This window comes from Lepidochelys kempii, chromosome 2 (assembly GCF_965140265.1).
Source record: "Lepidochelys kempii isolate rLepKem1 chromosome 2, rLepKem1.hap2, whole genome shotgun sequence".
NCBI classification, from domain to species: Eukaryota; Metazoa; Chordata; order Testudines; family Cheloniidae; genus Lepidochelys; species Lepidochelys kempii.
In genome coordinates this window covers 209,891,404-209,907,362 of record NC_133257.1, presented here as the reverse complement: position 1 = coordinate 209,907,362, position 15,959 = coordinate 209,891,404, and the positions used below count along the sequence as shown (strand labels likewise).

Below are 15,959 nucleotides of genomic sequence, written 5' to 3'. Positions count from 1 at the left end.
CAAACACAAGCTGCCCAGTACGTGGCTTGGAAGCCTTTTCTGTCCATAGGCATGTCACTGTATGCCTTGCTGAGTCATAAGGTGTATCTGCCTTCTCTCAATGGGTCAGTTGTATAGCTGATGGTCTTTAATGGGCCATCAAGCAGGCTAGGCAGTACTGATGCCAAACTGTCTGGGAGTGTCACCCAGAAGCATAGTACAAGTTTTGTAATACAGACATACATATCCATAACCCATAATACAAAGGTGATTCAAATACATAAATGAGATTATCATATTTGGCAAATTATATCATTTTTGCAGATATCTTACATGACATATCTGGCACAACTCATTGCAATTTTACAAAATTAATGTTTGTAATATCCATAGTGTCCCCCAAATTCCATACAGCGTCATGCTGATAAACAGTAGTCCCACAGGTAACATAAAATAGAATGGCCTTCCACCACCCTTGGGAGGGCCCTTCTGTCAATGCCCCACAAGAGTGGGGCAGATTTTTCTCCCCAGAGGCCTACCTCCGATCCAAGCTGCTGACCCGCAAGGCTTCTCCCTGGAGCCTTTCTGAGCAGACTGGATCCTGATTCCTAATCTCCCTCCTGGCCATCTGCCTGGGTTTTGGCCCTTTCCAGGGCCTGCCAGAGGAACCTCCTTTCCTGCCACCTTCTCCCTTCAGGGCCAGTCACAGCACAGAACTTTCCTCCTGCGGCTCTTCTCACCAGCTGAATACTCCCAGCCCTTTATTTCAGAGTTGTAGCCGTGTTAGTCTACATAGGCAAAAAAAAACAAGGAGTATTTGTGGCACCTTGGAGACTATCTGCCCTCCCAGGTGGGTCCTTCAGCCACCTGATCCACTTGGGGGAGAACTGATCCATCACAGGCAAGGCTAAGCCTGACTCCCCATAAGGGGCGAGCCAGCCTGTCACATAGGCTCAAGAAATTAGTGCTAGCCCATTACTCATTATCACCAAAGTCTGCGTGCATCTTGTCAACCTTTGATGTGCGTGAAACTCCTAAGGCAGATTGCAAGATTTTTTGGGCTGCGGTCGTCAATATATTGATTTTACTTAGCTCTGTTATCTTTACATTGAGTCCAGATATTGGTAACATTTCTTTCTCCATGTCTGACCAAAGTATCATTCATGCTACCTCCTTGAAATACATATACTTAAGGTTATCCTGAAGACCACCCAGCAACTTTAGCTAGTGCAGAACGCTGCCACCCTTCATCTGAATGGAGTAGGGTGATGCATGTGTAATCCCTATGCTCAAATCTTTTCACTGGCTCCCTGTGCACCACTGGGTGCAATTTAAGCTGTTGGTAAAAATCTTTTAAAGCTCTGAACGATCTGAGATGTAGCTGTTCAAAAGCTGCCTCTTGTGCTATATGCCATCACTGTGTGTGGTCAGCTCCTCGGTTGGATGTTTCTAGGACTTTCCGGCGAAGGTCCCCCGCTCATTACCACCATGTTTGGTGCTTGTGTCTTCTTGCAGTCTGTTAGAACTCAGATCCCTGACAGTGTGGCTGCTAACATTTCTGCCCACAGCATTATCAGTTTTTATTAGTGCTATCCACTGTGGATAGCTATGTATAACGTGTTGGTAAATATTGTAAACAAGCTCCTAGCTGTCATAGCAATTAGAGCTCTATGTGAGATACAAACTTTTAACACTCTCTTTTGTAAAATTGGGCATATTTTTATTCTGTAGCGTGTTTTCTCTGTATCAGATGTCTTCTTCCAGTCCCATAAAAGAAATACATAGACAAGATGTAGTTTCTGACATGATGGTGGTAGGAGGTCAAATCTGTTTTTGGGGGGTTTTTTGTGCTTTTATTAAAGTCTCAATTCTCAGGAAGCTGTTTTGGGTGCACAAAAGGAATAAGAAAATAGAAATTGGTACTGCCATGGTTCATTGCAGCTAACTGCATGTGTGTCTAAGAGAATTTTTCAAAATGTATGTGCCTGAGGAGTGTTCTTCAATTCACAGTACTGGTGTTTTGTTTTGAAAAGGAAACTTAAAATTGATCATGTCTAAATCTCTGTGAAAATCTTTGTTTTGAAAACTCTCACTGCAGGTAGACATTACCTGTTCTTTATAATGCAGGATTACAGCTGGACAGACATCCGATGTCCCTTTGAAAAGCGCAGAGATGCAGCTTGTGTCTTCTGGGACAATGTAGTTTATATTTTGGGTGGCTCCCAACTCTTCCCTATAAAGCGAATGGACTGCTACAATGTGGTGAAGGATAGCTGGTATTCCAAACTGGGACCTCCAACGCCTCGAGATAGCCTTGCAGCCTGTGCTGCAGAGGGCAAAATTTATACATCTGGTGGTTCAGAAGTGGGTAAGACACAATCTTTTTAAAAAAAAAAAAAAATACATTAAATGCTTTTTAGTTGCATGACTTCCTTGTTTGAATAGAATCTATACATGTTGCTGTAATACTAGACTGTAAAGTTCTTCTGTTCAGTAATAGGGTCTCTCTTTTCCCAGATGCTGAGAGATTTTATCAATTTCTATTGCATTTTTAGATGATATTTTACTGAGTAAAAATTAACAGTCTATCTTTTATCTGTGTCAGAAAGAAATTACTGCAACTGTCTGGAGTAAATTAGCTGCAAGCAAATACATTTTGGGGGTCAAATTCTGTTCTCTGTTTACTAGTGTAACTCCCAGTGAATTCCACTGACTTTTGGTTCAGTAATAGCAGAATGTAGCCCAAGATTTCTTTGTCACCGCGAATGCAACACCAAGACATTGCATTTGGGTAGCTAGTGTGAATAAGATTTCTGTTAATAGTCTTACCATAATGGGGCTAATAAATATGAAGCCCAAATATCAGCCATCTTAATAATGCCATTTAATGTAACTATATAGTATTTTCAAATGCTGTCTGTTTTTATTGGAGGGAAAACCATACTTAACTGTTCATGGAAACAGATTTCCTATCCCCCAATTTTAGGGGATTATTTGTTGAAAAAAGTTGCTTCTTGCTGTTTTTTTTTCTTTCATTCTCTGTTAACTTCAGTTAACGAGGCAGAAGTTAATTTTCTCCTTCAAAAACAGATTTTTGACTGTGTAACAGTCAAAAAGATCCTGTAACCCATAGAGGAAGATAAAACTATTGCCTAGACAAGTGCCTTGGTTCTGATTTCAAAGTTTAGTATTAACTCAATGTATTTCAATTGGCTTATGCCTAATTTACCCTGATGTAAGTAAGGTCTGCATCAGGCCAATTGTTGCAATGTAATGTATGTAGAATCACACAGATTATTGCTGTGTAAGAACTAAAAGCTCTGCAGTCTGCCAAAATATCTAATACTGTGACAGTACCATTCATAGTAAGTCATTTTGAATTCTGCTTTGCTACAGAATAAAGCAAGCAGAAGATAAACCACCATCATCATCAATGCTTAACACTGAAATATTATTCCCTTGATAGGAAGTTGTGATATTTAGATAGCATTTGATTTTAAAATACTTCCATCAGGTTTGACTTTGCAATTGATAAGGCAACAGTTCATAGCTGCCATCTAGTGTTGTACATATGAAATAACTGTTTTCCCTCTTTCAAATCATTTCCTCATCTCATGCTGTGATATTCAGACCCTAGCCTTCTCTGTCCAAAACAGTCCATGAAGGTAGTGTGACCGAAACTTTGACTGCATAGGCTTTTTTGCCCAGCATATCATGTCAAGTTAATACACCTGTAATAGGAAACTCTTCTAGGATTTCTGTGTTTTCAGTTAAATAAAATGTATAGTTCTCCTTTTCTCACTATAAACATTCAAGCTAATTTAGTTCTCCTCTTACTATTCTGTTAGAATTAATTTTGGCAGTGTATTTTGGAATCTTTGACAAACATTGGCCAATTGTCCAGAAGAATATTTTTATTCAAACTGTGACAAACTTTTACCATCCTGTTTAAGATCAGCGTGAATAAGTAACATTTTAACCTGTCTTATATCTAAAGATTTTTTTCCCTAATCTTCCTATAATACTTAGTTGTAAATTACAGAATTTTCAATAAACTCAACAAGCTAGTACCTTATTGTGTGTTGTGGGCTTGGCTATGATAAGAGTCTGAAAAACATGGGACCAATTTAATCCAGGTTGAGCATTTCACTGGCTGATTTCTATTTATTCACTGTAGACTACTTTGGCTAATATGGCCTCTTTCCCCCTTATTGCTTTGGTGGGAGTGCATTTTAGTTTTAACTTGAAAATTTGTGTTAGCTATTACAAGTGATGGAACTCTGTACTTTATTTAGACAGAGAGAGAGATTCATTTATATTGCATTGATAATGTATTCAGAACTGAAGTTGTATTTCAGATTTTTTTAAATAAAGTTCTGTGGCCATTCCCTGTTAATGCTAACTTGCACAATTCCCATTAGTGTTAATGAGTGTGTATATTTATATAAAGGAAGAATATGCTCCATTCTATGTGTAGTTTAGCTTTATGATTGTTATTATCCCATGTTGTCCCTGCTAAACGGAACTAAGGTGTGACACAGCCTGTTTCATAATTAGTTAATGTGCAGTTTGGCTAGTCTGATATGTACAATATATGTATATGTTTCATAGACGTCTATGCAGGCCTGATGGCCTAGTGAAAATGTAATGCTCTGCCACATGGGTTCCTAGGGTTTGAATCCCTACCTTCCAAGTCAGGAAAGAGTTTGGAGTTCTGCAGAAGTAGCAGGCTCAGTCCTGCTAGAGTGGTAGAGTGGAAGGGGAAATACCTTGCCTTCAGTTGAGTGATGGTATCTGATGGAATGAAGAGTTAAAATGACTGAGTAGCTAGAGGAAACCATATCCAACCTTCTTCAATTGGGCCGTGATTCAGATAAGCACTTAAGCTGGTGCTAAAGTATCATTGAATTACTGTTGCAATCAATAGGACGCTTTCTGTTGACTTCAGAAGGAACTGGATTGGCCCTTTCAAGGGAAGGGCACTGATACATGACCTTTAGAAAGTGAGAGGCGCATGCCATCTTGCCATGCCCAGAAAAGAAGTAAAACATCAAATTGTAGCTTTGTAGTTAAGTGGTTACTAATCACATGGAAGTAAGCTGACATCAGATAAACTATCATTTTATCAATTACGTGTAAATGTAGTTTCTCATGTCTCTGTTCATTTCTTCTTTTAATCCACCTCCCTGAGCTATCCAAATGACTTTCATTAAATTTTAAAGTACAGATATCAAAACTTATCCCAGGTTTAAGGCCAGCTAGTTTTGGGGGGGATTTTTAGGGAGGCGAGGTAGAGAGGAGTGGGATAGAAAACAGCTTTCCCCTTTTACTAGTGATTGAAGTATTGACTCAGTATTGTTCGGTTTTTCTTTTAAATTGCGACCGCTCAAGTATTACTTTGTTTTCTTGAAGGAAATTCTGCTCTGTATTTATTTGAATGCTATGATACAAGAACAGAAAGCTGGCACACAAAGCCCAGCATGCTGACTCAGCGTTGCAGTCATGGGATGGTGGAGGCAAGTGGCCTGATTTACGTATGTGGAGGAAGTTTGGGAAACAATGTTTCTGGAAGGGTCCTGAATTCCTGTGAAGTTTATGATCCAGCAACAGAAACGTATGTACCAGTGCTAATGCCCTTTGTCACTAGCAGCTCTTGTGGACTTGCTCGCTTTTTAAATAGCTAAACTATAGACAACCAGGAAGAATTGTGCAGTTACTGAAGAAGGGACAGGAATAGTGAATAGGAACACGGGATATTTGACTGACTGGCTGCAAACTGGAGGTCTGTGCTTTAGGCAGCTTTCCTCCTCCATATCTTGCCTTTCCCCAATCCCAGAAGATGGGAAAGAAATGTAAATAAATGACCAAGAACTAGGTGAGTAACTCTTCATTTTTTTTATTTTTTTCAGGTGGACTGAGCTGTGTCCAATGATAGAAGCCAGGAAGAATCATGGGCTGGTGTTTGTAAAAGACAAAATATTTGCTGTGGGTGGACAAAATGGCTTAGGTATTCAGTTTTTTTAACTCTTGGATTTATCCATAAAATATTGTTTCTGACCATATTCTTTACACGTACAAGTTATTAATGATTAATAATCATGTTTTATTACAGTAGTACCTAAAGATCAACCAGGAATAGGGCCCCATTGTGATAGACACTGAGTGAGCAAACAGAGTAACAGATACTCCTTGTCCTGAAGATCTTACAAACTAAATAGACAAGACGGACACAGGGTGGGAGAAAAGATAAAACACACTAGCAGAGTGAACAATGTGATAGTGGCAAACAGCATATAAGTTCCACAATTTTTGGTGGGGGCGGTGGATTTACTTAAGAAGGGGATCAACTGGAGGGATCAGGATGGGGTAGAAGAGGATTAGAGGGGCAGGTGTGGAGTGAAACTAAGATAAAGAGACTGTGAGGGAGGAGGAAGGTTGAAGCAAACAGCTAATCAGTATTGGACAGAGAAAGTTCATTGCAGTCATGTTCACGTAACTGAAGGACTCTTATGAGCAGACGAATAAAACACTGGTTTCTAGTCTTCCAGCTAAACTAGTGGATGAGTTATCTTGATAACATGAATATTAAAATTGGAATTATGCTGCTTTGTAACTTGGAAGACCATTTGTTAGTTTTTGTTCATACATCAAATCACTACAATTATTGATAAAGCTACTTCTACTATTTTTGGAATGTATTGCTTGGCAGCATGGCAGTCGTGCAAAATAAGAATAGAAGTGATCTCATATTCACTTTTTTGTATACTCACACTGTAAAATCCGATCTAGGTCAGAAATTAGAATACAGTCAACCTATCGTTTAGAACTTTGCCTTATGCTTAGTAGAAATCTGGTACCATGCAGTCACATAAAGGTATTATTAAAAGGCTGAAATTAGAATTTAGTCAGGACACAAGGGTAAGCACCCCTCTGATGTGAAAAGAGCTCTGGGATCTGAACAACCTCAGGTTATTAAGGGCCCTCATTATTGCATCATATGCAAAAGATGGCAGCTTCTTCAACAAACCCTCTTCCCTTGTTTTCAATTCCCTTCCTTTACTGCATCATTAAGAATAATTAACCTACCTATTTGTTTTGTTCAGCACTCTGTTCCCCCCTCCCTCCTGTGCGGTTTCTCTGGATATGCAAGACATACGCTTGCTCAGTTTAAGAGCGCTGACAGGATCACAGCTGAGGGAGGTTTCCCTTGCAGCTAGGTTGGAAGAATTGCTAAATCTCTAGTTGCTTAACTTGAACACTGACAGTGTCAGAAACTGCATTTTATATTGATCTCCATTTCTTCACTTTTGGGGTGACAGCAAACACATACTCTCCTCCCTCCATTGTTGCCTCCCTTCCTGCCTCCGTGTATCCTAGATACTTCCCAAACTTTCCTACTTGAAATTGGATCTGGGGGAACCGCCAGTAGTAAGTACTTTGTGGAAGCTTGTTCCCACTGTTAAATGAAACTATTCTAGAACAGGTTAACTGGATTAACTTGTCATTTGACAAGAGGGTAACTTCATTACTTTTCATTACATATTTTTGAGAAGTGGCAACAGTGTGCTTAGCTCTATGAGAGAGAGAAAGATACAGTCACTCCCCTGAGGATTTTACAGTCTAAAGGATTATTACAAATCAATAATTAAAAAGGGTGAAACTACCTGTTTTGATTGCCCTGGATACGTAACATAGGATTTGCTGGGCAGTCTTGGGCAAGTCACTTATCCTCTGTCTGTCTCCCCACCTGTAAAACAGAAAATAAGAATATTTATCTACTTCACAGAAGTGTTGAAATTAATTAGGTAATGTTTCTAAAGTGCTTTGAAGATGAAAACTACTCAAATGCTAAATTTATGATTACTTATTCATGCTAACAACTGGAATATTTTGTTTCAGATTAATGTTAATTAAATGGCAAATTATAAACTATCCCAAAATATTTACTAATGGTATTCCAACGTAATGAGTAGTTTCCAGTGCAAAGTAGTATATGTAGGTGCATCTTACATGCACGCAATAAGACAATCAGAGTTAGAAACTCCACTCTCTGAGCCTACTAGTTGAACACCCAATTTGAAAACATACACCACTTACCCAGTAGGCCAAAATACTATTTTGCAGTTAACTTTTTTAGTGAAAATTGGCCTGATTGACTAATTACTTCCTTTCAGTGCAGTCACTGTGGTATAATAACAGTGCCATTATCATGGATTCCATATCTTTTCAGGTCATAAAGTGTTCTTAAAAAGAAAAGGAGTACTTGTGGCACCTTAGAGACTAACCAATTTATTTGAGCATAAGCTTTCGTGAGCTACAGCTCACTTCATCGGATGAAGCTCACAAAAGCTTATGCTCAAATAAATTGGTTAGTCTTTAATGTGCCACAAGTACTCCTTTTCTTTTTGCGAATACAGACTATCACGGCTGCTACTCTGAAACCTGTCAAAGTGTTCTTAAAATCCCATGTATCTAAATAGTTAGAATTTGGGACTGGGAATCAATACTCCTCTCTGCCTTGGGGGTGATAGTGTTGAGAGGTACTGTTTGTAAAGTGCTTTTTAAGATTTCTGGATGAGATGCTATAAATTCAAATTTTTTGTGATCTTGTAACTACTTTTCAGCACTTCCCCTGTCCCCTTCCCTCTTTTGAAAGAAAAAGAAACTAATCCCAATTAAAGAATATGTTGCCTTCTAAGAAACGGGGGGAAAGGGGTTGATTTTTAATTTAAAAAAAAAAATAGGATGTCAAGCTTCAGCCCAGAGTGCAAGCTTTAATGAAGAATTATTAAATAGCAATGTATAACTGGAAATGATATACGACTGGAACTCCAGCAGCACAAACATTACCCACATGTGTGGTTATGCCCACACTACACAAATATGTGTGTTCTATAAATACTCCCACAGGGAGAAGATGTATGATAGATTAAAGAGCCCTCTACTACTATCGGTCAAAGGCATTTTCTGTGAGATTTTTATGTAACGATGGCAGTGTTCATATTGCTGTTAATTGTTACTTTGATTCATTTCAAGGTGGCCTAGACAACGTGGAATATTATGATATTAAGATGAATGAATGGAAGATGGTGTCACCAATGCCGTGGAAGGGTGTAACAGTGAAGTGTGCTGCTGTGGGCTCTATAGTCTACGTCCTGGCTGGGTTTCAGGGTGTGGGCCGATTAGGGCACATCCTTGAGTATAATACTGAAACAGACAAGTGGGTAGCCAACTCCAAAGTCCGTGCTTTCCCAGTGACGAGTTGTTTAATCTGTGTTGTTGATACTTGTGGAGCAAATGAAGAGACGTTAGAGACATGAAGGCCTCAAGGAGAGGTCAGGACATTTTTCAGAGACTTGGAAAAGATGGCCATTGGTGCTTTGCTTCTATGTTTTATTGATTCTTGTTAAACTGAATAATCTGAAAAACTGAGATGCAATCCTCATATTTGTATATACAGTATGTGACCAGTTTAATTTTTACAGTTTGTTTTAAAAGATGGGATGTATTTCAAGATTCCACTAACATAGTTGAGAACACATGACCAGTTCTCTTGAAAATATTTTTTGTGTGGCTCTGCCAAAAAACAAACAACCTCCACCCTCGCCCCACCCAGTTACTTAGAAAATGTTAGTGCATTTTATGTAGTTTAGCCTAAATCTTATCTTTACTTGACTCAAGATAGTTAAGTGAAAAGCAGACTGTGAAGAGTTACAAAGGGATCTCTTAAAACTGGATGACTGGACAACAAAACGGTAGATGAAATTCAGTGTTGATAAATGCAAAGTAATGCGTATTGGAAAACATAATCCCAACTATACATATAAAATGATGGGGTCTAAATGAGCTGCTACCACTCAAGAAAGAGCTCTTGGAGTCGTTATGGATAGTTTTCTGAAAACATCCACTCAATGTGCGATGGCTGTCAAAAAAGCTAACACAATGTTGGGAATCATTAAGACGGGGATAGATGATAAGACGGAAAATATATTGCCTCTATATAAAGCAATGGATCGCCCATATCTTGGATACTACGTGCAGATGTGGTCACCCCAGATATATTGGAATTGGAAAAGGTTCAGAAAAGGCAACAAACATGATTAGGGGTATGGAACAGCTTCTGTATGAGAAGAGATTAATAAAACTGGAACTTTTCAGTTTGAAAAAGAGACGACTAAGGGGAATATGATAGAAGTCTATAAAATCATGACCGGTGTGGAGAAAGTAAAGATGGAAGTGTTATTTACTCCTCATAACACAAGAACTAGGGGTCACCAAATGAAATTAATAGGCAGCAGGTTTAAAACAAACAAAATGAAGTATTTTTTCACACAGTGCACAGTCAACCTGTGGAACTCTTGGCCAGAGGATGTTGTAAGGCCAAGATTATAACAGGGTTCAAAAAAGAAATTCATGGAGGATAGGTAAGGCTGTGTGTCTGTCACAGAGGTCATGGAAATGATGAATTCCGTGACTTCAGGGTCCGATGCGGCTGGCTCCAGGGCTGCCCGAGCAGATCAGGCAGCCCCTCAGCCAGCAGCACTGGCCGCTGCTGGGGTAGTTTGGGTGTGGGAGAGGGCTCAGGACTGGAGGCAGAGCTTGGGGTGTGGGGTGGCTCCCTGGAAGCGACTGGCACATTCCTGCAGCTCCTAGGTGGAGGGACCGGGGGCTCTGCACGCTACCCATGCTCACAGGTGCCGCCCCCGCAGCTCCCACTGGCTGCGGTTCCCAGCCAACGGAAGCTATGGAGTTGGAACTCGTGGCAGGGGCAGTGCGGGGAGCCCCCATGGCCTTCCCTGCCCCAATGGGAGCTTCAGGGACATGCAGAGCTGGGTAGGGAGTCTGCCAGCCCAACCAACTCCCCCCCCCGGCCCCCCCGAACCAACCGGGGTCCTGGGCTGCATGCCACTGCCCACCCCGCAGCACCAGTGGGGGTCTCAGACCATGTGCTGCCCCCCCCCAGCACCAGCAGGGGTCCTGAGCCACACACCCTAGCACCCCCGGACCACCACCACCCCTGAGCACCCGCAGCCCCCCCCCCCCTCCTGCCCAAGTTTTAGTTAGGGGTACAAGTCATGGACAGGTCACAGGCTGTGAATTTTTGTTTACTGCCCATGATCTGTCTATGACTTTTACTAAAAATACCTGTGACTAAAACGTAGCCTTAAGGATAGGTCCATCAATGACTATTAGCCACGATGGACAGGGATGGTGTCCCTAGCTACTGTTTGCCAGAAGCTGGGAATGGGTACAGGGGATAGATCACTTGATTATTACCTGTTCTGTTCATTCCCTCTGGGGCACCTGGCACTGGCCACTGTCGGAAGACCACTTCCTAGGCTAGATGGACCTTGGGTCTGACCCAGTATACCCATTCTTATGTAATTTCTACAGCTCGGACACAGAGATTCTCCAGATACCAAAGGTGAGTGAATATAGCTTGGGTCACAAGCAAAAATGAACTTGCTCATACTGTTCTTTCTCATTGATGCACATTGCAGAACTACGATTCTACTTATATAACTGTAAGTACCCGATCTTGCAACACAAGGGTATAATGGATTAGGAGTGATGTGCAGATAACTTGCACAGTGCCTTTCTGTACTGTGGCTGGTTTACTCCCATGCTGTTCATTCCTCACCTTCATGACCATTTCACTGCATACTGATTTTAAAAATTAGACAGGCCATACGTACATTACAGAAACACTGATGCCTGGATATTTGATTTGGTACTTTGAGGGCCTTATACAAAAAACCCTCTAAATTATCACAAAACTCAGAATCTTGAAGTTTGATGGCATATTTAATTCATCAACAATAATAGTGTTCTGTACTACCAGGTTGGGCACTTGGGATCAATTCCCAATCTGTTTTCCCATTCAAATGTGCTGTAAGCACTGTGGAGGCCAACCCATTTGTGAAGATTTGGGGTGGAAAAGTAGTCAGTAAGATAGTTATATTGACTTTCTTCCTATTGGAATTGACTGTATAAACATAAAATTCCTTACAATAATTTTATAGAAACATAAAGTTGGAAAAGATTTTGAAAAATCTGTGGACTAGAAGCATACAGTACTGTAAATGTATCCAAATCATCAAAAACTTCACTGTAAACATGGCAACAATATATCTTCCAGTTCCCCATGCTCCAGTTTACAAGACAAATAAGCTAAAGTGTTAATGCTTGTCAGGTAACCTCTCGTACACTTATCAAAGTCAATACTGTATACACTTTCCCACTTTGAAAAACTACAGACTGGTATGCATAAGTTTATACTGCTGTGCACATTAGTTCAGTTAGTTCATGAGTTTTCATCCTAATTTTATCAGTTCTATAACCTATCCTTTTCAGACCCATCCCTGTTAGACTATTAAGAAAGCAATGACTTAATAATTACATTGCTACATACTTTTTAATGGATACTCTGTCAAAAGGAAAATGGGATGTCCAAAAGATGCTCTGTTCCAAGTTCTTTATAAATTTGGTAAAATCCCTGCTTCCAGATCTCCCTGTCTTTCAAGAATCTCTGTGTGCTAAAGTATCACATATACTCTCATAAACTGGATTAAATCCTACATTTTCTGGGTTCAAAGGCTGATTTTTATAACTGCTAGTATGTTTTTAAAATTCCAAAGCATATGTTTCTAATTTTATTTTCGATAGATTGATGATTTTCTTAAACTACTGACAAATTTATAAATACAAAGAATGAAAGAATTTGAACAAATTTGACTGTGGTGTAGCACAGTTAAAAAGCAGCTTCAGCTGGATATTTTGTTGGACCTGCTATACAGTATTTTTGGTTTTAGCCTTTTCTTTGTCTTTTCTAGAAGATCAATCCACCTCTTATTAATCAGTCAATCTCAATGCTTTCTATAATTTATTGACTTAAACTAGTGTAAAGTAATGAAGATCTTGCTTATGTACTTCATCTGTTAGAGCTTATTTGGGTTTTCTCATGCTATGTAATCTAGCCTGTAGTCTAGAGCATGCTAAACCTGGTTTATTGTCTGAATTATTGGTATTGGTATTTGAACATTACTGAGAGTGCAACAAAACTTTTCTTTGTAGATAATTCTGTGTATCAAGCACATGTACTGATAAACTTTAAGTATGGCTTCTGTGTTCAGTATCAGAAGCACCTTTTGAAACTTCCTGATGGAAATGAAACAAATACCTCAGTGAAGCTTGTGGATCAGTAAACATTGTTCAGTAAATGTTTTCTTCAGTACTACCAGTAAAGTGTTAATGCTTGTCTTATCTCACCACAAAAACTTAAAAAACCACAACTGTTTGTCACTTAGTATTGTAGTGACAAATCCATATGCCCTACTTAGGCCCTCTCTACACTGGCAAGTTTCTGCGCAGTAAAGCAGCTTTCTGCGCTGTAACTCCCGAGGTGTACACACTGCCAAGCCACTTAGTGTGCAGAAACTACGCAGTTGTTTACACTTCCCAAAAAAAACCAAAACACCCCAATGAGAGGCGTAGAGCTTTCTGCACCGGGGCTACAGTGCTGCGGTGCCAATGTAGACACTGTGGTGATTACAGCGCTGCGATTGGCCTCTGGGAGGTGTCCCACAATACCTGTTCTCGCCTCTCTGGTCCTCGCTTTGAACTCTGCTGCCCTGCCCTCAGGTGACCAACCGTCATCCCCATCCCATAAATTCCTTTGCAAATTTGAAAGTCCCTCTCCTGTTTGCTCAGTGATGCGTGCAGTGGTCTCAGCACATCTTTCCAGGTGGCCACGCCTGCTCAATGCACCAGGTGATCCCCCGCTTGGAGCAATGCTGAGCTGACAGCCCAGGACCTCATCTGTATTTGGGGAGAGGAGGCTGTCCAGTGCCAGCTGTGCTCCAGCAGTAGAAATTATGATACCTACGGACAGATTTCACAATGCATGATTGAAAGGGGCCATGACCAGGACACGTTGCAACGTAGGGTAAAAGTGAAGGAGCTGCAGAATGCCTACCACAAGGTGCGGGAGGCAAACCGCAGCTCCAGTGCTGCGCCCACGAGCTGCTGGTTCTACAAAGAGCTGGACGTGATACTTGATGGCAACCCTGCCTTCACTGCAAAGGCCCCTGTGGATACTTCATTTGCTCACATGCCAGTTGACAGTGGACCGAACCAGAAGGAGGAAATCTTGGATAATGGGAGGGGGACCAGAGGCAGAGGATGACTCCGGAGGCCAGAGATGCATGCAGCTAGGAGCTCTGACAGCAGTTGGATCTTGGCGAAGTGCAAACAGGAGAGGAGGCCCATGGTAAGTGGATCTGATTTGGGGACTTGCTGAAGCGAGTTGTCGGGGGCAGGTGGATTGCAGAAAGCAGGCTTGTCTCCCACCACATGCCTAGTCTGTTGATTGACTCCCTCACTTCATGAGAATCTCCCTCAGAGATCTCCAGGAAACTCTCGTGGAGATACTGGGCAATCCACTGCCACAGGTTCTTCGGCAGAGCTGCTTTGTTTCTTGCCCCATTAACAGTAACTTTCCCGTGCCACTGTGCCGTCATGGGGGGCGGAGAAACATTGCAGCACACAGGTGAGCTATGTAGGGGCCAGGGGAGAAGCTGCAGGCTTGGAGAAGGCCCTCCCATGATTCCCTGCTCACCCTCAGCAGTGAGATATCTTCCATTATGATTACATCCTGTGGAAAGTGTGGGGACAGGAATGATTATCAGCCCTCCCCCGCCCTCCAACAGTGCTGGCTCTCCCCAAGAGCCACATGCCCAGTGTACAGCAGGGTCTGGGAACAGTGATTTACCCTGCCCTGTGGCTACTCACCATTTTGGGGGTCTTGTGGCTCATGTGTGCTTGCCTGGGGTCAGCCAGTGAGTGACAGGTGTGTGAGTACTGGCTGTGTTTTAAAGCACTGAATCAGTGTTGTCTGTGTTGAAAACAATACTGCTTCCGTAAAATGTTTTAAACTTCGCAGAGATGACCTTGGAAGTGCAGCCGCCCTCTTTGTAGAACAGCTGTGCAGAATTAGAAAGTGGCCAAGAAGAACTGAGGAGGACTTTCTGGGTGAGGTTATGATGCCCTTTGCCACAGAGAAACAGGCATTGAAGGAGTGGTGGGACAGTGAGAAGAGGGACCGAAAGGAGAATGTGGCACACCAGAAAGAAGACATGGAGCAGCTCTTAAACGTTATGGAGTGCCAAGCAGACACGCTCCAGGCGATACTAGCTCTTCAAACCGAGCAGCTCCATGCCCACCCTCCCTTGCAGCTGCTGTTGCAGAACTCTTTCCCATGTGCCCCACAGACATTGCCAACACACTCGTATCAACCTCCTCTCTCCAGTCTCTGCCCACAGCATGCCACTCCTCCCTCCTCACAATCCAGCACTGTGAACTCCCACTACCAACTGCACTCAGTACCCATCCCTCTGCATTTTGGCCCAACTCACATACGGAGAAGGTTGGATATGATCCCTGGACATACACAAATCTTTAGCCGTACCGGGATTCCCCCCCCCCCCCCCCGCCTTTCCTGGGACCTTCCCCTCCCCCCTCCCTGCTGATGTATTTTTTTGTTTGAGACTCTCCTCTGATGATTGTCTTTTAATAAAAGAATTGTGTTGGTTTGAAAGGAATCTTTATTCTATTAAGTCAAAGCAAAAAGAGCACTGAAAGGAACATATAATTATGTCAAACCCCCTTATGCATCATGTGCACCAATCACCTCTTAGCATTACAAGCACTCCAATCCTGAGCACAGCAACAACTATTAGTGGCTTTCAGCTTCAAATTGCTGCCTCAAGGTATCCCTGATCCTTATGGCCCCATGCTGTGCCCCTCTAATAGCCCTGGTCTCTGGCTGTTCAAACTCAGCCTCCAACCACTGAGCCTCTGCGATCCAGCTCTGAGTGAAGCTTTCACCCTTCCCTTCACAAATATTATGGAGCTTACAGCACGCGACTATAAGCATAAGAATATTGCCATTGGCCAGGTCCAGCTTCCCATACAGGCAACAC

The 15,959-nt window shown here is 41.7% G+C and overlaps 1 protein-coding gene across 4 annotated transcripts in view; it reads left to right on the top strand.

The window, feature by feature from the left end:
• Positions 1–15,653, top strand: part of KLHL7 (kelch like family member 7) — a 49,361-nt gene extending 33,708 nt beyond the window's left edge. For 2 of the 4 annotated variants that reach the window (XR_012157521.1, XR_012157520.1), the window contains exons 8-12: positions 2,107–2,347; positions 5,392–5,593; positions 5,889–5,986; positions 9,016–14,248; positions 14,921–15,651. Coding sequence is in view for 1 of the 4 variants with exons in the window: in XM_073333725.1 (XP_073189826.1) it covers positions 2,107–2,347; positions 5,392–5,593; positions 5,889–5,986; positions 9,016–9,299 (825 nt within the window). In the remaining 3 variants the exon portion in view is untranslated. Of the gene's footprint in view, positions 1–2,106; positions 2,348–5,391; positions 5,594–5,888; positions 5,987–9,015 lie in introns of all 4 variants that reach the window. The other 2 variants (XR_012157519.1, XM_073333725.1) reach the window with 2 other exon arrangements.
• Positions 15,654–15,959: the final 306 nt, after the last annotated feature.